We start from the raw sequence: 27,983 nt of genomic DNA on the forward strand, positions 1-27,983 counted from the left end.
GCTAAAAGACATCAATCCAAATAATTTTGATGATGAGCCCTTTAGCTGGTAGGCCGTACTCCTATACTAACATCACAGAGCTTTTCAAATAGAGATGGCAAAGTAAAAGAAGGAGTGTATGAGACATGACATTCTTAATCTCAACAAAAGCCATATGACTTTTCCAGTTCTTCACTTCTTTATCCGCATAGTTTATTTTATAGCTCTTATCCACACAGTCAATTTAATTACTGATCTATTTGCCATTTATAACCGACTGTTGGTCAAATACATGGTACCTCAATTAGTTATTTGGTTGTTTAATTAGACAAAACTTGACAGCTTGACAACTTCGAGGACCCACGTCAACAAATAGATACTTAAAGGCTCTGAAACAGAGTAGGTGTGTAAACTGCCCCGGCCTTGCCTGATCTGTGGGCCCTCCTCTTGGGTTTACTAAACTCCCATTAATACCGTCTCAAACCACTAGGGGCATTCAATCACCCATGTTGGGTCCAGGCCAAACAGTTCTGCCTGGAGAATTCTCAGTGAGAAGATGAGAGAACACTTGATGTTGATCAAGTCATGGCATCTCAATTGGCTGTTAATTTAGACCTTACCACTAACTAATGGGAAGAACTGTTTTGCCTGTTTTTTATGTATGTTGATATTTTTGAAGTGTTTTAAATGCATTTGTTGACAATTCAGAGGACCCATGTAAACAAATATATAATGAAAGGATCTGAAACAGAATAAGTGTATAAACTGCACAGTATTATTGAGGAACACTGTTTATTTATAATTTCTTCAGAGTTACATCATCAGAAGTCCAAAAGCATTTTAATTTATTGTTAACAAGAATACTACGTATACCCTAACACTTTTTTTTCACAACAATAACATTTTGGCCTCTAGAGAGAGCCATACGATCAACTACTCTGATATGTTCAGCATGTACAGGTCTTCAGAGACTGTCATCACAGGCTGAAGAAGACATATCCCTCCATCCAATCAGCTGACAAGTATTTGTTATTGAAGGAAATCATTCAAATTTTACAGTTCACAGTTTAAAATTTCACTCGTTTTCTTTTGGCTAATGTTTGCTGTAGGTATTAGAGCCAATGTTTGCATAGACAACCCACAATGTTACGTAAAAAAGGCACATAATCATTGCCTTAAATCCAGTAAGCAGATCATGAAAAACTCAATAAGCGGATCATAAAATGTCTGAAAATATATGGCATTAAAAATCCTTCACAAATACATTTGGCATTAAAAACATCATCAATTATAAATGGCATTAAAAAGCCCTATCAAAAACCTATGGCATTTAAATGCATTCTGAAATATAAGTGGCATTAAAAACACTTTCAAATATATATGGCATTAAAAAACCACATCAAACATATATGGCATTAAAAAAACATATCAAATATATAAGGCATTAAAAAACCATATCAAATATATAAGGCATTGAAAAGCCCAATCAAATATATATGGCATTCAAAAACACTATCAATCGTATATGGCATTAAAAATCCCTATCAAAAACATATGGCATTAAAAAGCTTTCTGAAATATAAGTGGCATTAAAATCACTTTCAAATGTATATGTCATTAAAAAAACACATCAAATATAAAAGGCATTAAAAAGCCCAATCAAATATATATAGCATTAAAAAAGGCCTATCAAATATCTGGCATTAAAAAGCCTTATCAAATATATCTGGCATCTCTCAATGATTAACTCAGAGCTCTAGTCCACCACAGCTGATGGGAGTCCTCTGCTGACCTCTTCATGTCCAGTGTCACTCCTCAGACTCCACCCCCACATCATCATAATCAATCCCTACCAAGAGCATCAAGAGTTTCTCATACAATATCAATATTCAAACATATTTCTAGTTGTAGTAAAGGTATTTAGCAGACACATTTGCGCAAAGTGACTTACAAAACATTATATAAAACAACAATAGCAATAATGGCATTCATGAATAATCATAATGCAATGAAATTTATGACACAATATTAACCATCATATTAAAACCATCAATTATTACTTAAACAACAACAGCAACTTTGAGGAAAGGGAAGCCCAATATTATTTAGGGAAAAGAAAAGAAAAGAAAAGTTCATTAACAATTGTGTTCCTTAATAGATCAATACATTTGTGAGAATGAAGTACCGTATTTTGCTCAGGAGATATCAATATAAAAAATACAGTGCTATACCTGTTGTCATTTTAAGGTCATTCTCCTCATTTGTGATGTCATCATAATACTCCACTTCTTCTTCTTCATTGGCAGGCTTTGTCTCCTCCATTGCTTAAATTAGGTAAACATTCATCAGTCATGCACATTTAGACAGCCTTTAGGTTTTTTTTCATGTCCAAGTTCATTCTGTGGATATGCTACAGCATAACAGTTCACAAAATGTAGATACAGACTCACCCTTGGTCATTTTAGGGTCGATCTCTTCAGTGATGATGTCATCATAATACTCCAGCCCCTCCTCTCTCACAGACTCTGTTGACAGCAACCCTGTCATTAACCATCAGACTCCACCAGCCACTGGCTCTATGTTTACTCTCATTCCATCTCTACATTCTACATGGCATGATGCAATAACAATGACAGTCCCACTGATCCAGGACCTGCTCTTATGGCTGTCCTCCCTACCTGAGAGGAGTCCCTCAACACTGTCTCCCACATCATCATATCCTGTGGTCTCTAGGACGTAGTCTGTGGAAGGACAGTTGGAAAGTTTTAATCCTCCAATAAAAAAGATAATGCAAACATAGAAATGTAAGATGCATGCCACATACTAATTTTCAGAATAAATGTTAAAATACCAAAGTGTTCCTTTGCTAAAATGTTACTGGTCTTTTATATCATATAAATCTTGTGTGATAAGATTTTTTTGTAAATACTTGGAGTCCCCGTTTACTGAGGATCAAACTCAGCCTCGGCCTCTGCTCCATCTGCTGTTCTCACTCACCAGTCACGTCACATGACTCGACAATGGTGACACCATCCACATCATCGTACATATCTGGCTGCTTGTCTGTCTCCTTCTCTCCTGAACCAAAAAGTAAGTCTCGTACATCTGTAATACATGAATTCCCTTATTATCCTACAAATAGAAAACACAGAAAAGAAAACACCCAACTGAACACATAAAACCCACACCTATCAAGATATCGTCGAGGTTGGTCTCATTATCATCAGCAGTCACATCGTCATAGTACTCCACCGTCGGCTCTCTCAGAGAAGCAACTGGAAAAGTAAAGACAAAACTGCATCAGACATCGACAGGAGCCCTTCAAAGAGTTAGTCAGCAGCCCCCCCTCTCATCCCCTTACCGGAGATGGGTCTCCTCTCATCCTCCTCCACGTCTTCATACCAAGAGTTCTGAGCATCAGACAGGACACGCCCTGTCAGAGGGAAAATACAAAAGTTGTGTCACAGTCAGTGACCTAAGCAAACCAAGTCTCACGGTGTACTGGTTTTGCATAACTGCAGGGACAACACAGACCAACACACTGAGTCGGGCACAGAGGCATGAGTGTGTGTACATTCGCTCATTTGCTCATGTACTTGCAAACACCACGAGTGCACACTGTGGTTTGGCAGTTATGATCCTCCTCTTTCACATCAGCTCCTCTGCTGTATGTTTGATGCAGCTGTGAGACCGCTGTGGTTTTCTGCTTCAAGTCTTACAACAGGAAGAGCTAATGAGGTTCACTCCAACCTTCTCTATTGATTCTTATCAGTAGGACGCACACAGCTCAAAACATGTTTTTTATGTTTTTATTTTCAGACCTGAGAGCTAATTCTGGCATTCTGCCAATAGTATGCACAACAGTAGTAGTGCAACATGTCCTCAAAGTGTGATGTGTCAAACAGTACATGTTTGTTTGTCTGCATGCTTGGTCTCAGTACAGTACAGCTTGTGTGTCTGAGGTGCTCATAAACCCAGCCTGAGGGCCTCTCACCTCTCTGACGACCTCTGGAGGTGCCGGCTGTGGTTCGTCTGGGTTCTAGCTCCTCATAGACAGCTTCACTTAGTGCCATGTGTCTGTTCTTGGAGAGAGCTGTAGGGTAGGAAGAGAGACAACCCCACATGACATAATTTAATACAGTAATACTTAATATTACATTGGTTCATTGCAATTAAATGTGTGCTTTATATTTGATGACATTAAGGCTTAAGTCACTGTCTAAATTACTTTACCATGACAAATACATACAGTTTTAAAACAATATGTCATTTGACAGTCAAATATGGCATAGAAAAGCAAAAATCTAATGAATAACACTTATTGAAATAATGAATATGTTAATATGTTACAGCACCTCTCCTGAGTGACCTGTTCTTCCCCACCAGCACAACCAGTGACCCCAGCAGCAGCAGGAGCAGGAGCCCCAGAGAAGCTGTGGCCGCTGGAGAGACATGGAACCCTGCAGGCTCCTCACATGGACGACCTGTGGTTCTTACAGAGTTGACAGGAGGACGGGGGGTAGAAGATGGAGGCCCTGAGGAGTTCAGTTAGAGTTTTATTAATGAGAATATGAGAAGAGGTCAACTACAAAGAAATCCCAGTGCTTCCCCATCCTAAGCCATTAGATGATGATATCAGTATGGAAAATGCATATCAGCCAATGTCTATTTACAGCATGTTGGCCCTCCCCCACCTGTGCAGCTGACCCAGGCGTCCTCCTTATGGGTGCAGTCACTCTGCCTCAGAGGGGCGCGGCAGCAGTCCCACAGGTGGTGCTCATTGCCTGTGCAGTTCACCTCGTCCAGCCAGATGGTGCCGTTTCCCCTCCCAAATGTGCCCTGCTCCCCCCCTACATCCACAGGCTCCCCACAGTCCAGCTGCCTGCAGACCACCTGGGCGTCCTTCTTGTCCCAGGAGTCGTCACACACCGTCCCCCACTCTCCCTGCAGGAGCACCTCCACCCTCCCCGAGCAGTGAGTGAGACCCCCCACCAGCCTCAGGTCTGGAGCAACTGGAAGAGAAGAGAGGGACACTAACTAGCATTGTGTTCTCAACCTCAAAGTGTTCAAAAATAACTAATATTAATAATACGTGTTTTTTATATTAATTTATGCAATTACAGATATAAGTTTAGTCAAAGAATACAGTAAGAGAAATATCACAGTGTTTATATGTACAAATGTTTCATTTCAAAGAAAAGTTCAATAGAAAACCAAAGGCATTGGTCCCACCTGGACATTCCATGATTTCATGTAGGATAGAGGAATTTTTTCCACTTCCTACATTTTTTCCAATTCCTAAAATAAGGAAATGAATATAAAAAATAGAGCCTGCACACTACATAATGGGTTAAAATGAGAAGAAGCATAACTTTAGAGGGTACCAATTCTGACCTTTACAACGAAGTTCAGCAACCTCCTTGCAGGATTGTCCCCACTGAAATGGTTTACACTGCTCAAGGTGTGTATCATGCTTCCTACAACGCGGAGGGCTCAGTCCCTGGCCTTTAGATGACCCCAATGCAGAGGGCTTTGTAACCTTGTCAAAGTCTCCACAGCCTAACTGTTGGCAAATCACTGAGCCTGTGTCTTTGTCCATGTCATTGAGGCATATTTTCCCCCAGGTGCCATTGTAATAGACTTCTATAAGACCTTTGCACGGCCCATTATCATCTGTGTTTTGTCTCAGCTGAATGAACTCTGTGGCAAAGACAACAGATATTATGTATGAAAGTAGTTCTGTCTATGACAGTGCCAATACTTTTAAACAACAGAAAGATTCACCTGTCTTACAAGTTGTAACTGCTCTAACCATCCAAAAGAGAATATTTTCAAATACACATTGATTCATTAAATAATTTGTTGGTATACCCAAATAGATGTTTTTCAAACCTCTTTGATTAATTTGAAACTGATATGAACACTTGAAGGTAAACATGTAGCTGAGTGAGCAGTATGTCTGTACCTGAGCACATGACCCACACATCCTCTTTGTGTGAGCACTCATGGCGTCCCCACCCTGCTGAGGGACAGTCCCACAGGCTCGTCTCGTCACCTGTGCAGCCCACCTCGCTCAGCCAGATGGGCACGTCTCCTGGATGAAAGGATGCAGGTACCTCAGCCTTGAGGGCGGTGCCACACTGCAACTGTCTGCACACTACATGGGCATCCTCCATGTCCCAGGAGTCATCGCACACAGTCCCCCACGAGCCGTTGTGTGACACCTCCAGCCGGCCGGCGCAATCTCCTCCAGATCCCATCAACCTGACTGGCTGATGGCCTGAGATGATTAAATGAGGTGAATGACATGAAATGTTTCATTTATGGGTATGGATGCAGAGAAAATATGACATTAGGTTAAGATAATGCTCACAGCTCAATTCTTATATTTTGTGCTGATGCTACTGTTATTTACAAGTGCTTGGAATGGATTCATGTGTTAAAGTAATGTCTGTATTTCCAACTATATTTCTAGTGTCTATTTAGAGATGTGAATCTACAGCAATATTAGTAGCAAATCCATAGAGCAGTTTAGTTCATCATTATGGGAAGAGTTAGACCAAAGCCAGGGGAGGGCAATTATTTACATCTCAAGTGAAAAGTGTGGATCTGCATATGACATATTGATGATAGCAGTGTTGTCTTTCCTTAAATATCCTCTTTAGTAACCACTTTTTTAAATGTCTGGATGGGATTATGGTTAAATGAGAAAGTTCATGATAGGTACAGATAATAGCACTGAGACAGATAGATAAGCTGCAGGCAGAAGAAAGCCAGTTTGTCATACAGTTCAGCTATAGGATCCCTGTCAGACTTTGAGACGTACACACCTGAGCAGACGATGGTCACGTGCAGACTAGAACTGCAGCTTATCACCTGAGGAGTGCTGCAGTTTCCCAGGTGAGTCTCATGTCCAGAACATCGGAACCCTGAGACACACCCATCACCCTCCGTCTCAGCAGAACCAGAGAACCCAACAGCAGAACCACAGGCCAGCTGTCTGCACACCACGGAAGCTTCAGACCGATTCCAGGAGTCCAGCAGAACTCTCCTCCACCTCTGGCTAAAAAGAACCTCCACCTCTCCTTCACAATGGCTGCTTCCAGACAAGCGCACCGTCCCATTGTCCAGAGGGAAGGATGAACCTGCAAATATTCTTTAGTTTAAGTCTGTAAAACTATATGAGAGGAAATAAGTGGTAACATTGTCAAATGTCACCTTTAATGCAGTCATTTGAGTGCTAATATAACAACATGTGCTCTAGATTACACATCAAGTGTTATTTATGTTGTGAAATTACAGTTTTTTTCTGCATGATATTTCAGCCATATTTGTGTGTTGTTTATTCTCAGACACATTGTTCAAAATACTTATAATTCTGAGATTGAGATTTGCACTAGTTGTATGTGTGTTATGCATGTTGCGAATTTCCCTTATGATGCTACATCATTAAAATGACAATTATTGCATCTTTAGAAATCTTTCAATCAAAATGGATGAAAATAACAACCATAAGTGTAACCATATTGCGAACACAAAATAAGGGTGATGAACAAATGGCACTCAGTCAGGTACCAGATCATATTGTTCACATTGAGCAATGTCAACACAGCCATTCATGCAGTTCATGTGCTCACCTGAGCAGATCACTCCAGCATCCTGTCTGTGGGAGCATGCAGCTCGACTCCATGAGGAGATCCTACATTCTGAGAGGCCAGTTTCATTCCCCTCACACACAAACACATCAGGCCAGATGCTTCCACTCCCCTCACCAAACCACTCTGCCCCTACGGCAGTCACAGCTCTCCCACAGTTCAACTGATGGCAGAGCACGCTGGAGGCCTTCATATCCCAGGATGCATCACACACTGAGCCCCATTCGCTGAGGTACTTGAGCTCCACTCGGCCCGAGCAGGAATCAGTGCCATTTGCCAGTCTGGCATCAGTGTATCCTGGGCAGGGCAGAGACAGAGAGGAGAGCTTTGTTTTCATCTTTGTGAACTGGTAACTTTGCAGCAGCCAAATGATGAAAACACAAAATCACACCATGTAATTAACTGTGCTTTGAGTTCAGAGAATGTTATGTGTAAAATATATAAAAATAAGCATTAAAGTTATTTCAAAGAACATGGGCTTACCTGAACAAACTAAGCCCACATCCCTGTCATGTGAACGGTTGACATTCAGAGCAGATGTTGGGCAGAGGTGAATATGAGTCTCGTTGCCTCCACACTGGATCTCCTCTGCCCACACCTGGCCCTTTCCCTCTCCAAATGCAGCTGCTCCCAGAACCTCTACAGGAGCCCCACAGTCCAGCTCTCGACACACTACCTCTGCATCCTGCCAGTCGAACGCAGCATCACCCACTGTTCCCCAGGTGATCCCGTGGACCACCTCCACTCTCCCAGAGCACTGGTGGGAACCGTTCACAAGCTTGGGAGCTCTGTGTTCTGTGTGGAAATAATTAACACTTTGCATTATGCAATCATATCTCATGTATGACACATGATTATTATAATTTCAGTAATGAAAATTTAAATAAATTATTTACATAATTAAAAGTTTCTGCAAGCCTGTGTTCACCTTACCTGAGCAGATGATACTAACACTGCTGCGAGGTTGGCATGTATGTTTACCCAATCCCTTATGAGGACAGGCCTTAAGTCTGGTCTCCCACCCATCACAAGCAACCTCAGCCATCAGGACTCTCCCTGTTCCCTCTCCAGAGTAGGCAGATTGCATGTAACTTGCAGCATCACCACACCCCAGCTCTTTACACACGACTGCCGTATTAGACTGGATCCAATCAGTACCACACACTGTGCCCCACTCTCCTTCATGATAAACCTCCACTCTCCCAGAACAGCGACTGCTACCATTCACCAACCTCACAGGATCTGAAGGGGGAACAAAAAAGCATCATGGCTTTCAGGCTTCATAGATTAGATAATTAACTCACAAAGGTTAATAACGGTTTGTCGTTTTTATAATTGGACACTTATGATACCTGTACAAACTAATCCAACATCATGCTTGTGAGAGCAGTTGTGTGAGGGTGTAGGAGATGTTGGGCAGAGTTGAATCTGAGTCTCATTGCCTCCACACTGGATCTCCTCTGCCCACACCTGGCCCTTTCCCTCTCCAAATGCAGCTGCTCCCAGCACCTCTACAGGAGCCCCACAGTCCAGCTCTCGACACACCACCTCTGCATCCTGCCAGTCAAACGCAGCATCACACACTGCGTGTCTGGTCTCCTCATGAAGCAGCTCCACTCTCCCAGAGCAATGAGAACGGCCCACCAGTTTGACTCCTACAATTTTACATTTATTGTTATGAGTACATTTAGATATTGCAATTTACCTAAAAGAATATTTCATTTTCTGCTGTTCATGTAAATTACCCCACAAACCTCATACACTGACCTATGTTTTCTAAATGTAGTTATATTATGATAATGTGACATGTAATAATGCCTATCATTAATCAAATTAGCAGAACGTTAACCTACCTGAGCAGATTACTCCTACATCCTGGTGATGACCACAGTTTTCTGCAACCCATCTTTGTGACCTGCAGTCTTTCACAGTGGACTCAGACCCCACACACTGCAAGTCACTCATCCAAATACTTCCTGACCCCGGTCCAAAATAGGCACCATTAGGAGCTTCTGTAGCCTCTCCACAGCCCAGCTCTCTACACACCACTGCAGCATCACGCAGGTCCCATCCGTTATCACACACCGAGCCCCACTGTTGTTTGTGGAGAACCTCCACTCTTCCAGAGCAGCGACTGCTACCATTTACCAGCCTTAGAGCATCTAGGGAGAGATAATAGAGATGATAATGTATTGGGACAGTGCTTAAATATGTCACGTCTGTTATTAATCCAATAATAACATTTTATTTTTACCTCTGCAAGTCAGTCCCACATCATTCTCATGTGAGCAGGTGTCGTTCAGAGCAGATGTTGGGCAGAGGTGAATATGAGTCTCATTGCCTCCACACTGAATCTCCTCTGCCCACACCTGGCCCTTTCCCTCTCCAAATGCAGCTGCTCCCAGCACCTCTACAGGAGCCCCACAGTCCAGCTCTCGACACACCACCTCTGCATCCTGCCAGCCAAACGCAGCATCACACACTGATGCCCAGGTCGTGTTGTGAAGCAGCTCTACTCTCCCAGAGCAGGATTTGGTGCCATTAGACAGTCTGGGTACTCGAGCTGAAATTCAAGTAAGGCAATACAATAATGCAAACATCATCACCATGCACCAAGCAAACAGTACATGTCAGATACAAATTTGCTCTCCCCACATAACATTGTGATATTTGAATTAAACCATGGGTTGACTTTTGATTCTTGTACGGATATTTGTGGTCAACAGCTAATCAAGTTACACCCCTCCCACTCATGCTCCTGAACCACCGTATTGATTGGCCGGGATTGTTTATCTCCCCACCCAAGCCACAGTCAGCTTAAGGAAACGAGGAGCAATTTGCTGAATTTGACAAAAAGTGCAAGGAATTAGTACTTCGGACTGCACCTACAGGTGTGAGTTCCAAATAATGTACGCTGCTGACCATCTGTTAAATTCAGGTTATATGGTACATGCCTGGTATTGTTATTCAGTTTGTGTATGTTTTTTCATAATTGAAGGAGCAATTATATTGCTGCTAAATGTGTGCTGCTATTAACTTATTCATTTATGTGTTTATTTATTTATTATTTATTTACAAACCAGACAGCACCTTGAGTTCTGCTGTTTTTTTACTTTTTAATGGTTCTAGATACTGGAGTGCCATTGTGTTGTTCTCTTGCACAGTAGTACAATGACATAAAGTGTCTTATGTCCTATGTCTTAAGCCTACACACTAAAATAAAAAAAACTGTAGAATGTACATTATGGACCAGTGTTACACATTTCAGTGAAATTAATTTCTATCCAGTATTAGTGCGTGACCTTTGACACTGAAGAAGCCCCAACATGAATTTGGCCGTGGGGGTGGGGTATATCACAGATACCTTTACTCACAATAAAACAGAAACGGTTACTTGCTAAAGAAGGTGCGTTCCTTGCACTTCAGCAATATGGCGTTCTAAAGGGAAGTTCGGGAGGAGCATAATGAAACTATGCAGGCCTCACTGCCAGTTTATCTACTCAGACATTGGCTTTGGCGCTTGTCATCAAACGCAGCTCCCTGTCTCCGTATACACTCTGTGTGCACCTAGATTGCCTTGGAAACTACCCCAGAAGAGTTAGGCTGCTTGATGTGTTTCTTCTGCCGATTGCTGGTCAGCACACCTGTATATTTTTGCCTTGTGAAACACACCTCATCTTCAACCATGATACGTCTCTAATTTACAGCATCATTAGCTAGCTATCTTCTTTTCTGATGAACTAGGTTGTTCTTCCAGCTCATCGTTAATCACAATTACAGGGTAGCTGTAGGATATTTATGTAAATCTAAATAGTCTGAATATGTGTGCGGGGGGAGGGGGCTTGGCGGCGGTTACAAATATGAAATAAAAAAGGGTACTGGTCTGTAACATGTTTGGGAACCACTGCCTTCGGCATAATAGCCTGCACCTGGGCCAGTGGTAACTACGTTACGCCACTGCCCATCACTCACACGTGGTTTAAAGCACAACTCAAATCTAATTATGGGAAGAGGCCAAGAGGGTGTCAACCTAGTTTGGCCTACCCTCACTAGCGTTAATGTACGTACAAGCCTACATAAGAAGGTCATGATTAGCCATTGTTATCTCTACCACCTGTCTCTGGTTCTCTCCCTGTGCTTTTCCACACAAGGGTTAAACTGGGCAGGAAAATGGCATTTAGGGTAATAAGTGCTGTATTGCATTGCAAGATGAGTTCTTTTTCATGTTTGGGGTCATTTAAAAGGTCTTAGTCTGAGTGGCACAGTGGTCTCAGCCCTGCAGCTGAATTGATTAGTTTTAACATGGATCTCAGAACCATGTTAATTCTGGTCTTTGTGGGCTGCAGGTAACCCCTCAATTTGTCTCCATTTCAGTTAATATCAAATTCCATGTGATGAATTATTATACCAGATATAGGACTACATTAACTGGGTATTTAGGGGAAAGAGAGTCAAAGGACTTGTAGTATTTTGTGTCAAGAGACTCCCGCACTCTTCGTGTAACCCTCATCCTCTGTGCAGCCAGTATGTTCATACTTTCTGAATTTTTGTCTCCTCTTATGTATTTGTAACCTTCGGTTTTTCAGTTTAGACTACTTTGAATGAGTAACTTGCACCAGACAAATACATTGGGATGCTCTGATCCACTGTGGAATCTCAAGAAATTATTAACTACTGAAGTATTACTCGATAACGGTGTTTCCACAACAACTGGCGAGGATTAGTATCAAACCAAAAAGCAGTTACGTAAAACTTTAGGTACCTGGCTAAAAACCTGAGTTGGTTACGCTGCAGCACTGTTACATTGTATTATACAGCGGTGCATCGCTATTCAGCCTCTGCACTGGACCGAATGGTCATACTGAGATCTCACAGCAGCCTGGCACTCGGTTCCGGAACCGGATCAGTCTAACGTGGCAGCACTGTAGCCTCTGAGCTATTCTCCAGAAATAGTAACAGGTTGTGTCGCTGGAAAATGTCAAAATCTAGGAAACGGATACCCTCAATACCCTGGGCGGCACTATTCCTAGAAGAAACCTGTTAATAAAAATGTAAAAGATTGTAGGCATCCAAAATAAATGACCCTAGGTCAGACTACCTAACGGGTAGCAATATAGCATTAAAAGAACAGGGACTAAGGCACTTATTAAGCACTTACAAGGTACCTCAGCAAACTATTTCTAATCTCCTGAAGCGTTTACAGGGAAAAAAAAGTTTACAGAATCCATTCATACTTACAGTAATCAATGTCATTAGTATATTCTACCAGCTGTTTATGTTAACTTTGATGGTACTGTGCAGTGGCAAGACTAGTCACCTTTTCTACCGAGAACCTGATCAAAACGTTCAATGTTTCTTGGGAGCCACCAAAGAGCTTCGTTATTACATCACTGTACATCTGTATACATCTCCTCTTTCCAAGCAACGGTAGCACCAAGCACAACAATAACAAAACTCACTCTTGTACTGTAAGGTCAGTTTAATTAGTATCTCTGTGTCAGATGTCATATTTAAACATTTGAAGTAAATTTAAATCTAACTCAAATAATAATGTCTGTCACGCCATCGCAAAACCCTGCTCCTGCCAGGCCCTCTCCTACTTCAACTCTCCTAGCTGCACCATGTCCACGATCACCTGAGTTCTAATTGCCAGCACCTGTCACAACCACATATAAACTTCTCACTCCCTTCACTCAGTGTCTGGCCTCGTTGAACTTAACCCTCCTATTATGTTCAAATTTTACTCACATCTATTATGCTTTGGGTCAATTTGACTCCAGCAACTTAAACCTCCCAAAAATGATTAAAATAACCCTAGTTTATGTGTCAGGTACTTTAGGTTTGTTTGTTGACTACCTAAATAGCCCTTAAAAATAAAACAATACCCTACCCACCCCCTTTATACATCCAGAATACATGTTACGCGACTATGGAGAAATATGCAGCTCACCATCAAATCTCACTGATTTACTTAAAATTGGAAAGAGATTTCCTTCTGGTGATTTATGGCTTCATATTATTTTGATGTCATATTATTTCGATCTCAATCATTTATTTAGAGGCGTTAAACATTGAATGGGTTGAATGGGGCCATATAAACATAATAGACAACACTCTCTCGCACTAGGAGAGCTGTCCTTCTCTCTCAACTGACCAAAGGGGAACTGAGCTACTTTTCTATAATTAACACAAAAATAAAAATGAATATAAATATATACTGTGCTTCCCTTTATTCATAGTTCAGCCCTAATATGCCAAATTGAACCAAATTGGTATACGTGGGTGCGTGTGAAAATACATGAAGTATCTTGTTTTCGCTCCCTCACACTCCCTCTCTCGCACTCTCTGTAAAGCGGGCAAACAGTCCATAGTAATGAGAAGGGATGTGTTCAACTTTTCACAAGTAGATAGAGGTCAATAAAAATTATGATTACAATGTTTAGAATTAGATTACAAAAATGATTTTAATGAACTAATCCCGTTCATCTTCAGTAATGTAGCTTCCACAATCAGAAAAGAGTAAATTTAGTTACTACATTTTATATCACCTTATAATTAAAGCAACTAAATATGATAATTTCATATTACTCACTCACTCTTACCTGAACAAATGACTCCAGCATCCTCATCATGGTTACAGTAGTGATGACCCCACCCCTTTTGCCCACAGTGCTTCAGTGTGGACTCAGATCCCTTACAGCCCACTTCATCCATCCAGATTCTCCCTGATCCCGGTCCAAAGTGAGCATGACCTGGAGCTCTCACAGCATCACCACAGCCCAGCTCTCTACACACCACTGCAGCATCAGTCATGTCCCACCGAGCCCCACTGTTGTTTGTGGAGAACCTCCACTCTTCCAGAGCAGCGACTGCTACCATTTACCAGCCTTAGAGCATCTAGGGAGAGATAATAGAGATGATAATGTATTGGGACAGTGCTTAAATATGTCACGTCTGTTATTAATCCAATAATAACATTTTATTTTTACCTCTGCAAGTCAGTCCCACATCATTCTCATGTGAGCAGGTGTCGTTCAGAGCAGATGTTGGGCAGAGGTGAATATGAGTCTCATTGCCTCCACACTGAATCTCCTCTGCCCACACCTGGCCCTTTCCCTCTCCAAATGCAGCTGCTCCCAGCACCTCTACAGGAGCCCCACAGTCCAGCTCTCGACACACCACCTCTGCATCCTGCCAGCCAAACGCAGCATCACACACTGATGCCCAGGTCGTGTTGTGAAGCAGCTCTACTCTCCCAGAGCAGGATTTGGTGCCATTAGACAGTCTGGGTACTCGAGCTGAAATTCAAGTAAGGCAATACAATAATGCAAACATCATCACCATGCACCAAGCAAACAGTACATGTCAGATACAAATTTGCTCTCCCCACATAACATTGTGATATTTGAATTAAACCATGGGTTGACTTTTGATTCTTGTACGGATATTTGTGGTCAACAGCTAATCAAGTTACACCCCTCCCACTCATGCTCCTGAACCACCGTATTGATTGGCCGGGATTGTTTATCTCCCCACCCAAGCCACAGTCAGCTTAAGGAAACGAGGAGCAATTTGCTGAATTTGACAAAAAGTGCAAGGAATTAGTACTTCGGACTGCACCTACAGGTGTGAGTTCCAAATAATGTACGCTGCTGACCATCTGTTAAATTCAGGTTATATGGTACATGCCTGGTATTGTTATTCAGTTTGTGTATGTTTTTTCATAATTGAAGGAGCAATTATATTGCTGCTAAATGTGTGCTGCTATTAACTTATTCATTTATGTGTTTATTTATTTATTATTTATTTACAAACCAGACAGCACCTTGAGTTCTGCTGTTTTTTTACTTTTTAATGGTTCTAGATACTGGAGTGCCATTGTGTTGTTCTCTTGCACAGTAGTACAATGACATAAAGTGTCTTATGTCCTATGTCTTAAGCCTACACACTAAAATAAAAAAAACTGTAGAATGTACATTATGGACCAGTGTTACACATTTCAGTGAAATTAATTTCTATCCAGTATTAGTGCGTGACCTTTGACACTGAAGAAGCCCCAACATGAATTTGGCCGTGGGGGTGGGGTATATCACAGATACCTTTACTCACAATAAAACAGAAACGGTTACTTGCTAAAGAAGGTGCGTTCCTTGCACTTCAGCAATATGGCGTTCTAAAGGGAAGTTCGGGAGGAGCATAATGAAACTATGCAGGCCTCACTGCCAGTTTATCTACTCAGACATTGGCTTTGGCGCTTGTCATCAAACGCAGCTCCCTGTCTCCGTATACACTCTGTGTGCACCTAGATTGCCTTGGAAACTACCCCAGAAGAGTTAGGCTGCTTGATGTGTTTCTTCTGCCGATTGCTGGTCAGCACACCTGTATATTTTTGCCTTGTGAAACACACCTCATCTTCAACCATGATACGTCTCTAATTTACAGCATCATTAGCTAGCTATCTTCTTTTCTGATGAACTAGGTTGTTCTTCCAGCTCATCGTTAATCACAATTACAGGGTAGCTGTAGGATATTTATGTAAATCTAAATAGTCTGAATATGTGTGCGGGGGGAGGGGGCTTGGCGGCGGTTACAAATATGAAATAAAAAAGGGTACTGGTCTGTAACATGTTTGGGAACCACTGCCTTCGGCATAATAGCCTGCACCTGGGCCAGTGGTAACTACGTTACGCCACTGCCCATCACTCACACGTGGTTTCAAGCACAACTCAAATCTAATTATGGGAAGAGGCCAAGAGGGTGTCAACCTAGTTTGGCCTACCCTCACTAGCGTTAATGTACGTACAAGCCTACATAAGAAGGTCATGATTAGCCATTGTTATCTCTACCACCTGTCTCTGGTTCTCTCCCTGTGCTTTTCCACACAAGGGTTAAACTGGGCAGGAAAATGGCATTTAGGGTAATAAGTGCTGTATTGCATTGCAAGATGAGTTCTTTTTCATGTTTGGGGTCATTTAAAAGGTCTTAGTCTGAGTGGCACAGTGGTCTCAGCCCTGCAGCTGAATTGATTAGTTTTAACATGGATCTCAGAACCATGTTAATTCTGGTCTTTGTGGGCTGCAGGTAACCCCTCAATTTGTCTCCATTTCAGTTAATATCAAATTCCATGTGATGAATTATTATACCAGATATAGGACTACATTAACTGGGTATTTAGGGGAAAGAGAGTCAAAGGACTTGTAGTATTTTGTGTCAAGAGACTCCCGCACTCTTCGTGTAACCCTCATCCTCTGTGCAGCCAGTATGTTCATACTTTCTGAATTTTTGTCTCCTCTTATGTATTTGTAACCTTCGGTTTTTCAGTTTAGACTACTTTGAATGAGTAACTTGCACCAGACAAATACATTGGGATGCTCTGATCCACTGTGGAATCTCAAGAAATTATTAACTACTGAAGTATTACTCGATAACGGTGTTTCCACAACAACTGGCGAGGATTAGTATCAAACCAAAAAGCAGTTACGTAAAACTTTAGGTACCTGGCTAAAAACCTGAGTTGGTTACGCTGCAGCACTGTTACATTGTATTATACAGCGGTGCATCGCTATTCAGCCTCTGCACTGGACCGAATGGTCATACTGAGATCTCACAGCAGCCTGGCACTCGGTTCCGGAACCGGATCAGTCTAACGTGGCAGCACTGTAGCCTCTGAGCTATTCTCCAGACCTAGTAACAGGTTGTGTCGCTGGAAAATGTCAAAATCTAGGAAACGGATACCCTCAATACCCTGGGCGGCACTATTCCTAGAAGAAACCTGTTAATAAAAATGTAAAAGATTGTAGGCATCCAAAATAAATGACCCTAGGTCAGACTACCTAACGGGTAGCAATATAGCATTAAAAGAACAGGGACTAAGGCACTTATTAAGCACTTACAAGGTACCTCAGCAAACTATTTCTAATCTCCTGAAGCGTTTACAGGGAAAAAAAAGTTTACAGAATCCATTCATACTTACAGTAATCAATGTCATTAGTATATTCTACCAGCTGTTTATGTTAACTTTGATGGTACTGTGCAGTGGCAAGACTAGTCACCTTTTCTACCGAGAACCTGATCAAAACGTTCAATGTTTCTTGGGAGCCACCAAAGAGCTTCGTTATTACATCACTGTACATCTGTATACATCTCCTCTTTCCAAGCAACGGTAGCACCAAGCACAACAATAACAAAACTCACTCTTGTACTGTAAGGTCAGTTTAATTAGTATCTCTGTGTCAGATGTCATATTTAAACATTTGAAGTAAATTTAAATCTAACTCAAATAATAATGTCTGTCACGCCATCGCAAAACCCTGCTCCTGCCAGGCCCTCTCCTACTTCAACTCTCCTAGCTGCACCATGTCCACGATCACCTGAGTTCTAATTGCCAGCACCTGTCACAACCACATATAAACTTCTCACTCCCTTCACTCAGTGTCTGGCCTCGTTGAACTTAACCCTCCTATTATGTTCAAATTTTACTCACATCTATTATGCTTTGGGTCAATTTGACTCCAGCAACTTAAACCTCCCAAAAATGATTAAAATAACCCTAGTTTATGTGTCAGGTACTTTAGGTTTGTTTGTTGACTACCTAAATAGCCCTTAAAAATAAAACAATACCCTACCCACCCCCTTTATACATCCAGAATACATGTTACGCGACTATGGAGAAATATGCAGCTCACCATCAAATCTCACTGATTTACTTAAAATTGGAAAGAGATTTCCTTCTGGTGATTTATGGCTTCATATTATTTTGATGTCATATTATTTCGATCTCAATCATTTATTTAGAGGCGTTAAACATTGAATGGGTTGAATGGGGCCATATAAACATAATAGACAACACTCTCTCGCACTAGGAGAGCTGTCCTTCTCTCTCAACTGACCAAAGGGGAACTGAGCTACTTTTCTATAATTAACACAAAAATAAAAATGAATATAAATATATACTGTGCTTCCCTTTATTCATAGTTCAGCCCATATATGCCAAATTGAACCAAATTGGTATACGTGGGTGCGTGTGAAAATACATGAAGTATCTTGTTTTCGCTCCCTCACACTCCCTCTCTCGCACTCTCTGTAAAGCGGGCAAACAGTCCATAGTAATGAGAAGGGATGTGTTCAACTTTTCACAAGTAGATAGAGGTCAATAAAAATTATGATTACAATGTTTAGAATTAGATTACAAAAATGATTTTAATGAACTAATCCCGTTCATCTTCAGTAATGTAGCTTCCACAATCAGAAAAGAGTAAATTTAGTTACTACATTTTATATCACCTTATAATTAAAGCAACTAAATATGATAATTTCATATTACTCACTCACTCTTACCTGAACAAATGACTCCAGCATCCTCATCATGGTTACAGTAGTGATGACCCCACCCCTTTTGCCCACAGTGCTTCAGTGTGGACTCAGATCCCTTACAGCCCACTTCATCCATCCAGATTCTCCCTGATCCCGGTCCAAAGTGAGCATGACCTGGAGCTCTCACAGCATCACCACAGCCCAGCTCTCTACACACCACTGCAGCATCAGTCATGTCCCACTCATCATCACACACTGTGCCCCACTCTCCCTGATGATAAACTTCAACTCTCCCAGAGCAACGACTTACACCATTCACCAACCTCACGGCATCTAAGATGAAACAGATGAATAGAGAAATTCAATATATCTCTTACTTTTATCTCATGTAGCAACAATTTCAGTGACTTCCACTCAGCGGCTGTACAATTTGTATCCTTGTGTGACTGAAAGTTGTTTAGACTTTACACTTTAAATCATTCAGCATAATCAGGGACTATTTTAGTACATTAAGAAGTTTGTAAATATTTACTTAATGGTGTTCATCTAATTTTCTTCATGAATGAGAGCTTGTAAATGAGTACCTTCTTGGTTGGCCAGCACCACAGAGGACAGGAGAATGACCCGCAGGCAGCCATCCAGCTTCATCTCCCGGCAGCAGAAGCTCTGAGTTTGGGGCTCAGCAGAGAACGCAACCTTCACCTCTGCTCTTCCAGACGACTCACTGAAACAACTGTGCCCTCCCCGCCCCACCTAGACCTGATGTGTCCCCTGAGCCGCCAATCACACTCGATCTGACCATATTAGAAGAGCGATAGGACATCATCAAAAACACTCCAGTGGCAAATCAGAAGACTCTGTGTAGATTGCGCTCCATATTTGTCAAACAGGTCGTAAGACAGTGTCTCTAGACTCAACCCACCCCATGAGCACGCTCAGTAGTGATGTCACACAGAAGCATCCTTGTGGTCAGGAAGTTACTGCATCTACCGGAGATTTATTTCTGGAGGGGGGTGCAGGTGGCATACGGTATCTGACAAGCAGCTGTTTTTCCTGCCAAGGCAAAAAAGCTTTAGTCAGTAGCATTATCAACATGACTTTGTTAATGTTTTGGAAAGAATAGAGCAGACATTAAAGCTAAAATAAAGAATGCACCAAAGTTTAAATCCTTATAAATGTCAATATCCCATCTTAAGCGAGTTTCCCAACAATGATGACAGTAAAGCTATCATGCCACAAGGTTACTATATTACAAGTATAGCCTAAAATTAAGCAAAAAAAGTAATTGAAAATCCCCAGTTTTACACTTAAACCATTTCATTTATTTACATGAGATGTCTCAGTATGTGTGCACTATTAGGTTTGATATGCAGTATCAAATACAGGACAGAGGTTTGTTATCTTCCTTGCAATGTTTTGTATTGCTATCTGTGTGAAGATATATAAATAGAATATAAGTAGAACATACAGCATGCATAGATTCAGTTTAATCCCACTGATATCCTTGTTTACACAGAACACACAAAGCTGTAGTAGCAATGATGAGGCACAGTTCTTCAGTAGCATTACTACATCATTTGTATGCATTCCAGCACATGTACTGGTATAAATAACACTTCAGGTCAATTATGAATTTGAGGCTGAGCTAATGCAAGATGAAGACTGACTTGGTCTTAAATGTCTTGTGCTTCATAATCTTTCCCAAAATGTTGTAGTGCTTTATCTTTCACTTGATATAAAATTAATCACCGTATAATTTCTTTCACAAATAATCACAATTATCCCAAACAACTGGACTAAGTGTGATAAATTGCCTGGCCTGATCTTGGGGGGCCTGCCCTTGGGTTTTATACTAAACTCTCATCAATACCGCCTAAAACCACTAGGGGCACTCAACTGCCCATGTTGGGTCCAACCCAAAAAGAAATGCCAGGAGAATACTCAGGACGAAGATGAGAGGATATGCTGGAGAGGTGAAATTAATGACAAGAGAAGAAGGACACTTGTTTGGATTCAACAATCAAAAGATAAAGACTTTGTGAGTTGGACTTATTTCATTCCATCTATCCTTGACTGTCCTCAAATCAATCTATCACGTCTCAGAATTTGTGTGAAACTACACTTTTCAAATGGAGACAGCTTAGGTGATTATTATGATTAATGGTAATCATAATTATTACTATTAAATTATTGTAAGATAAAGGTCAGAAGCAAGTAGGAGTATTGACATATTGCCTCTTTTGCCAGACTACTGTATGCATTTACGTATATCTTTGTGTTAATGTTAATGCTTGTGTTAATTTTCTGAATTTTCTTATTGTTAGTGTTGTGCCAAACAAGAGCGTCTTCCAAAGCAGGCATTCAAAGCCCTCAGTCTCCTCTCCTCCTACAAAGCTGCACGGTTAAATGCTCACACACACCTTTGTGGAGGTCTACTGCAGTGCTTCAGTGCCCCTCTACTACTTGATTACTGTGTGAGCAAACACAGGTGCTGTGAACATTTGTACTCTGTAAATATTCCCATTATGATCATAAACTATTAGATTAATTAGGGCTGTGCAGAACATCAATCCAAATCATTTTGATAATGAGCCCTTTAGCCTGTAGGCCGTACTCCTTTACTGACATCACAAAGCTTTTTGAATAGAGATGGAAACGTAAAAGAAGGAGTGTATGAGACATGACATTCTTAGTTTCAACAAAAGCCATAGGAGTTTTTCCAGTTCTTTACTTCTTTATCCACATAACTTATTTTATAGCTCTTATCCACACAGTCAATTTTATCACTGATCTTTTTGTCTGCATCTTTCTTATACTGTTTGGCAAAGACATTTGTCTGGGAAGTCCCGCCCCTCTTCTTCTTGCCAATTTAATTTTGCCTCAGAAGTGGGTCTGGCAAACTTGCTATAGAAGTTCATTTCAGCATTGTAAGGATCCTGAGGGCCAATCACAAACTGGCTATTGGCTACCTGGCGTGCCATTGGCGGATTTAAACTAACCAAGGCTACGTAACAAAAGCTACGGCACGGACAGTTTTTAAACATTGGACATGGTGGCTGCCGAAGCACCGCAGAACTTCGATAAGGTAAGTTTTCTTTGAAAACAGAACAGAAACTTGACCTGGAACAATTCATACAGAAAAAAAATGTGTTTGCTTTATTACCGATCGTTCTATCGTATCGTTGGTCTGATTGGTTAAAGGCGTGTCCAATTACGTGACTGAAGTGGACCGCTGTTGAGTAGTTCGCCAGACCAACTGAGCAAATGAAATGCAGTGAAGGGGCGGGGAATTCCCAGACAACAAAGACATGGCACCTCAATTAATTATTTGGCTGTTTATTTAAACCTTTCCACTAATTAATGGGAAGTACTGTTTTGCCTTTGTCTTTGATATTTTGAAGTGTTTTAAATGCATTTGCTGACAATTTAGAGGACCCATGTAAACAAATAAAGGCTCTGCAACAGAATAAGTGTGTTAAGTGCACAGTATCATTGAGGAACACTGTTTATTTATAATGTATTCAGAGTTACATCATCAGAAGTCCAGAAGCATTTTAATTTCATGTTAAGAAGAATACTACATATACCTTCACATTTTTTCTCACAACCATAACATTTTGGCCTCAAGAGGGAGCCATACGATCAACTACTCTGATATGTTCAGTATGTACAGGTCTTCAGAGACTATCATCACAGGCTGAAGAAGACATACCCCGTCCTAGGTAATGTTTGCTGTAGGTAATGAAGCCAATGTTTGCATAGACAAACACAAAGTTACATAAAAAAGGCACGTAATCATTGCCTTAAATTCAGTAAGTAGATCATGAAAAAATCAATAAGCAGATCATTAAAAAGTCTTATACATACGGCATGTAAAAGCCCTCTGAAATATCTGTGGCATTAAAATCACTATCAAATATCTATTGCATTAAAAAGCACTCTGAAATATGACATTTAAGTAGCAACTATTTAACAGAAACCTTATAGATATATTTCGTTTTTAACTACTATAGAAAGTGAAATCTTCGACACACTTCAGAAAAAAAATGGTATGGCTGTTTATTTAGTTTGTTTATCAAGTCTTATTAAGAGATATATGAGTGGACACATTATCTAAAATGCCAGGTGAACTGAAGAAGGCTTGTCCACATCATGGTCCCTTCAATCTCTACTTAAAGCAGAAGGCCTTAGAGAGAGCTGCAGTCATGCATGAGAAGAAAGATGGCCTCTGGGAGTTGGTCTTTAAGGAATCTGTAAAGAACCCGCCAAAAAGATAACTTGTTGTTGTTGTTCATTAATATACAGTAAATAAAAACAATTGCTCTGTTTATCTATACAGCAAATGTATGTGCAGTGAAGATGGTCTTGTTCAACAAATCAGCTGAATAGAACAAAAGAGTAAATGACACTTACGGCAGGAGCTGGAGGGAGACAGTCCTCTGTGGTGCTGTGGAGAACAAACATTGAATGAAGAATGGTTCCGGTGTAACAGGCCATAGTATACCCCCGGCCCGGACTATACCTGGGGTTAAAGGTGCCTAGGCTAGATTATACCCCGGGTATAATATGACCTAGGCCAATTTATACTCCGGGGTTTAAATTGGCCTAGGCCAATTCATACCCCCTCGGGCCAGATTATACCCCCATGATATCAGTAGTGTTCAGCTTTGTCAGGTAAGTTAAGTGAGAAAGCTAACTTACTTACATCTTAAAACTCTAAAACATCGACTTTAAATACGTCAACCAGAAAAACAGAAAAAATATAAGACTTCCACAAAGATCAAAGATTACTACGTCCCGAAACTTCAACTTCTAAGACTAGCAAGTCCTCGCTACAATATAATTGTTCAAGGTTAAACACTGAAAACAACATAAAAATATCCACAAAGATCAAAGATTACTTTAACACTTAACATAACATTGACAGTTACTACCGTATGTGCCGTAGCATAAATTACAGGGTTGTGCGCTTTCAGGTGCCTCTCGAGGTTTTTTGTGTTCTCCAAACCTATTTTTGAAGCCACACTGTTTATCTCCCGTTATTGCAGTGCATTGTGTTTTATTTTCTGTCAAGTTATAATAAAAGAATGTCCAGCTTTCTATTCTTTTTCTTCCAGTACCAGGAAATTAAGAGACCACTTTTTAATCAGTTATCACAATTATCTGTTTCTCTGGTTTTGCTATTTATTGGTATGTTTTAAAGTAAAATTAACATTTTAGTTTTATTCTATAAACTACTGACAACATTTCCACTAAATTTCAAATACAGATATTGTCATTTAGAGCATTTATTTGCAAATAAATGACAATACGAACATGGCAGCCAAGCCTAGCCTGTCGGGCAAAACCCTCTGATACCTCTCTCTGCCCCTCTTCAGTGGATGGTAGAGTGATGGCCCTCCCCTTAGTATATTGAGATTGAAAATTAGCCTCTTGGGCACATTCCAATGCCAAGAGGGCCCAGGTAAGACGTACTGCTGGCCAGCCAAAACAGAAACTCCAGGACCATCCATGGCACCGCTCCTGGTTGAGCAGCTGCAGCAGACAGACTATGGAGGATCTGATGAGCTGGAAATCAGGGCGAGTGTCTTCCCCAGCAAAAATAATACCGGAGAAGGGGCACTTCCATGTTCAGGTTGGCATACCGTACGCCACCCTGAAATTGATGACATGTAAATAATGTTAAACAGTTGTTCATCAAAGATGTTAATTATTCATGAATTATTCCATCCATTTGACATAGACAGGGCACATTAATGAACATCACTGTAAATATCCCATAATATGTAAATGATTGTACAGTGATAATCGACATTTTACTAAAATCACGGATAGAATGAAGCTACCGTGAGCGACCACCTGCCAGTTAGACACTCTACCATGCAGGGACGTGCACAGGAATTTTGAAGGGCAGTTGCTCTGCCCTGGAAAAAAGGGGCAACACATTATTTTCACGCCCTGTCATCTGATCGCAAATTTTGCCAATATCATTTTAACCTCTCTCTTACCGCCGCTGCCACGCCCCCGTCCCCTGATCGCAAATATATATGGGCCATTCTACCGAATTGGTGCAAAGTCAGGTCGGAAATATTTGGATTTTTTTTATGTTTTATTCCCAAAACTTTGTCCGTATGTATATTGTACCATATCTAAAGTACACATATCTAGCAAAAGAACAGTCAATTTTTATATTGTATTTTCAGAATGTGTTGGAACGTTTTACCTCTTCCAAAAATTGTCACTACCGAAACATCACATTTACTATAGTAAAAAAGTATTATTATTGACCTGTTCAGATTGTGTTTTCTTCCTTTCTCTGAAGGGTATTTTTACAAATATTTCTTGAAGGTTTTTACAATGAAATCCATAAAAATGAATTATTTACCAAATTTTCAAGTTCAATTTATAGAATTCATCAAAATCTAAGTGCAATATTTCTTTGTAAAATGCAAAATACTGATCATATTGATTCCAGAGTTCTTGATTGATGACATTGAACATACATTAATCCAATCAGTATCATAACATTTTAGTTGATTACTCAATATACTTAATTTTTTACAAAACATCCTGTTTTTCGGTAGTGCTGCACTGTTTCGGTAGTGACATCCAGTGTTTCGGTAGTGACTGCACTGTTGGATGGATGTTCATTTCTCTCCCAAAATCTTCCAAAAGGTGCTCTGGGCCGCTCTTTAGTCCACACAACACATTTATTTAAAAATTATGGGATTTAACTACTTACCATTTCATTTTGTCACTACCGAAATCATCAGGTCACTACCATATGTTTCGGTAGTGACTGTTTCGGTAGTGACAATTCTAGCTAACTTTAAGCATAAATAAAGAATTCTAGCAAGCACACGGCTTGCAAACACATCTTTGAAAAGGTGAACACACATACAAACATAAGATTTTCCATGAAACCCCAAAAGGTTTACTTAATTAAAGAAAACATGCGTTTCGGTAGTGACAATTCTTAAGGTTACACGTCGATTTTCAGACTTTGGAACACATTTATATAAAAACTATGGGATTTAGCTACTTACCATTCAACCATGAGGGACAGAGATGCAGTGTCACTGCATGGTCAAAAATGCAGAGTCGTGGCTAAAACACAGGCTCAGCCAATGGACTAAAACTCTTGTGTTTCGGTAGTGACATGAAAACTAGGGACATGATTTTTTGAGTATATTAAATTGATTTAAAAATTAAACCCACAATAAATCTAAATATTCCAAGTTCTGTTTCAACCCAATCATAAAGATCTTTGAAATTAAATCATTGAAAAAAATCTAAAAAAATTGAAAAGGGTTATTTAAAGGCATTGAAATTTAGATGTCAGCGTTGGGGACAGCTACTTCCCAATAGAAAGTACCCTATAAATGATGATTTTGTATATATTTAGCTTATCACTATCTCATGTAATGCATTGGGTTTATATAGACCATAACATTTTCTAATTAAATATCTATGCCTAAATACCTAATTGTTTTGTAAATAGTTTTTATTGTTCAGGGACTGCATATTACACGAATTCGGTAGAATGGCCCATATATTTCCTTCAGAGGGGCAACTTCAGTCGAGGAGGGCAAAGGGCAGTTGCCCGGGCAACCTTAGCCCACTCCTGCACGTCCCTGCTACCATGCAGTATTTAACTCAGGAAGGTCGACGGTAGCTAGATGCCGCACGTGGTGAATTATGTCTCCAGGATAACTACATCCTATAGCAGAATTATGTCACATACGGTGATAATTAACATTTTACTAAAATCATGGATAGTATGAAGCTACTGTGAGCGACTACGTGCCAGTTAAACACTCTACCATGATGTTTTTACCTCAGGAAGGTCGACGGTAGCTAGATGCTGCTAACAACACGATAGCCTCTACTATCCAACGGGGGAGGCTCAGATTTGACAGAGGTCTGCCATTTGCTTATGCACCGAAGCACACAAACAGCTGATCCGATTGTCTGAAGGCCCCAGTGCGCTGAAGTCCATCCCCATTGGCTCTATGCCCTCCCCCCACTCTGAGAATAGCGGAGAGTGCGTTTGGGGAAAGTTTATTCAAACACTCCTGCTCTGCTGACGCGAAGGGAGGAGGCGAAAAACTGCCAACTCAATCACCTGATTACAGAACGGGTTGCTACCACCTTAGGTGTGTACGCAGCATTAGGTTGCAAAACCACTTTGTCACCAGCGATCGAGAACTGAAGGCACGATGGGCTGACGGACAGGGCTTGCATGTCACCAACGCGCTTTGCTGACACAAGTGCCAGCAACAACAACAACAGCGCAGTCTTTAATGAAACAAATGTTATGTCTGTCGTCTCAAGGGGCTTGAATGGTGGCCCTGTGAGAGCATGTAACACAATCAGCAGATCCCATTTGGGTATAAGGTGCCTGTCAGGGTACCCTGAGACACCTCACACCAGCCATAAAGCGTTGTTGTTGATGCCCCCCATGCCCGCCTTGGCCACGCCGGTACCCTGCATGGTGCCCATGGTGGTTGGGTACACCTGTGGGTAGAAGCCCCTGAAGGCCGACATTTGCTGGAACCCGTAGCTGGCAACAGCCGCGGCCTGTCCAACCAACACGTGCTCTGAGTGTGTGTGGCCGTGCGTGTGCGTTGATATATCTGCATAATTAATGAAAATGCATTTGATAACGTACTTATGAACATGAACATGAGAACATACAGTATTTTACCACAAGGAAGTGCACTTAGTGCACATTACTGGTATTGAGAGAGAGTATAGAGAGGTTTTGCCTTTAAGAACGATAAAAATATAAGTTGATAAGTTGATATAAAGTTGCTCAGTTGATTTAAAAGTTTGAAATTTGAGATGACACAAACATATCTTAATAAGTAATAAAAATGCATTTGATAATGTACTTACCAATATTGCAGTTTTTTGGTATTCAGTGTGAACATGAGAACATACAGTATTTTACCACAAGCAAGTGCACAAAGTGCCATCTCTGTTCTTGGCAATAAGAGGCGAGAGCTGGTAATATTGCCAATATAAAGAGAGCGG

General features: G+C 40.9%; 1 protein-coding gene across 1 annotated transcript; it reads right to left on the minus strand.

Annotated features, from left to right (window-relative positions):
- Positions 1 to 1,787: 1,787 nt before the first annotated feature.
- LOC308369388 (scavenger receptor cysteine-rich domain-containing protein DMBT1-like) lies at positions 1,788 to 27,494 on the minus strand (the record flags this gene model as incomplete). Its single annotated transcript, XM_080843803.1, has 18 exons — positions 1,788 to 1,828; positions 2,658 to 2,720; positions 2,977 to 3,057; positions 3,168 to 3,254; positions 3,341 to 3,412; positions 3,974 to 4,072; positions 4,335 to 4,514; positions 4,674 to 4,991; positions 5,945 to 6,251; positions 6,808 to 7,124; positions 7,617 to 7,931; positions 8,118 to 8,429; positions 8,793 to 8,876; positions 8,987 to 9,289; positions 9,488 to 9,796; positions 9,889 to 10,090; positions 14,643 to 14,825; positions 27,378 to 27,494. 18 exons carry the CDS (start codon positions 27,492 to 27,494, stop codon positions 1,788 to 1,790), a joined length of 3,390 nt encoding a protein of 1,129 aa, XP_080699929.1.
- Between the last annotated feature and the right edge of the window lie 489 nt (positions 27,495 to 27,983).

The sequence above is a fragment of the Sprattus sprattus genome (genome assembly GCF_963457725.1).
Source record: "Sprattus sprattus genome assembly, chromosome: 1".
NCBI lineage: Eukaryota > Metazoa > Chordata > Actinopteri > Clupeiformes > Clupeidae > Sprattus > Sprattus sprattus.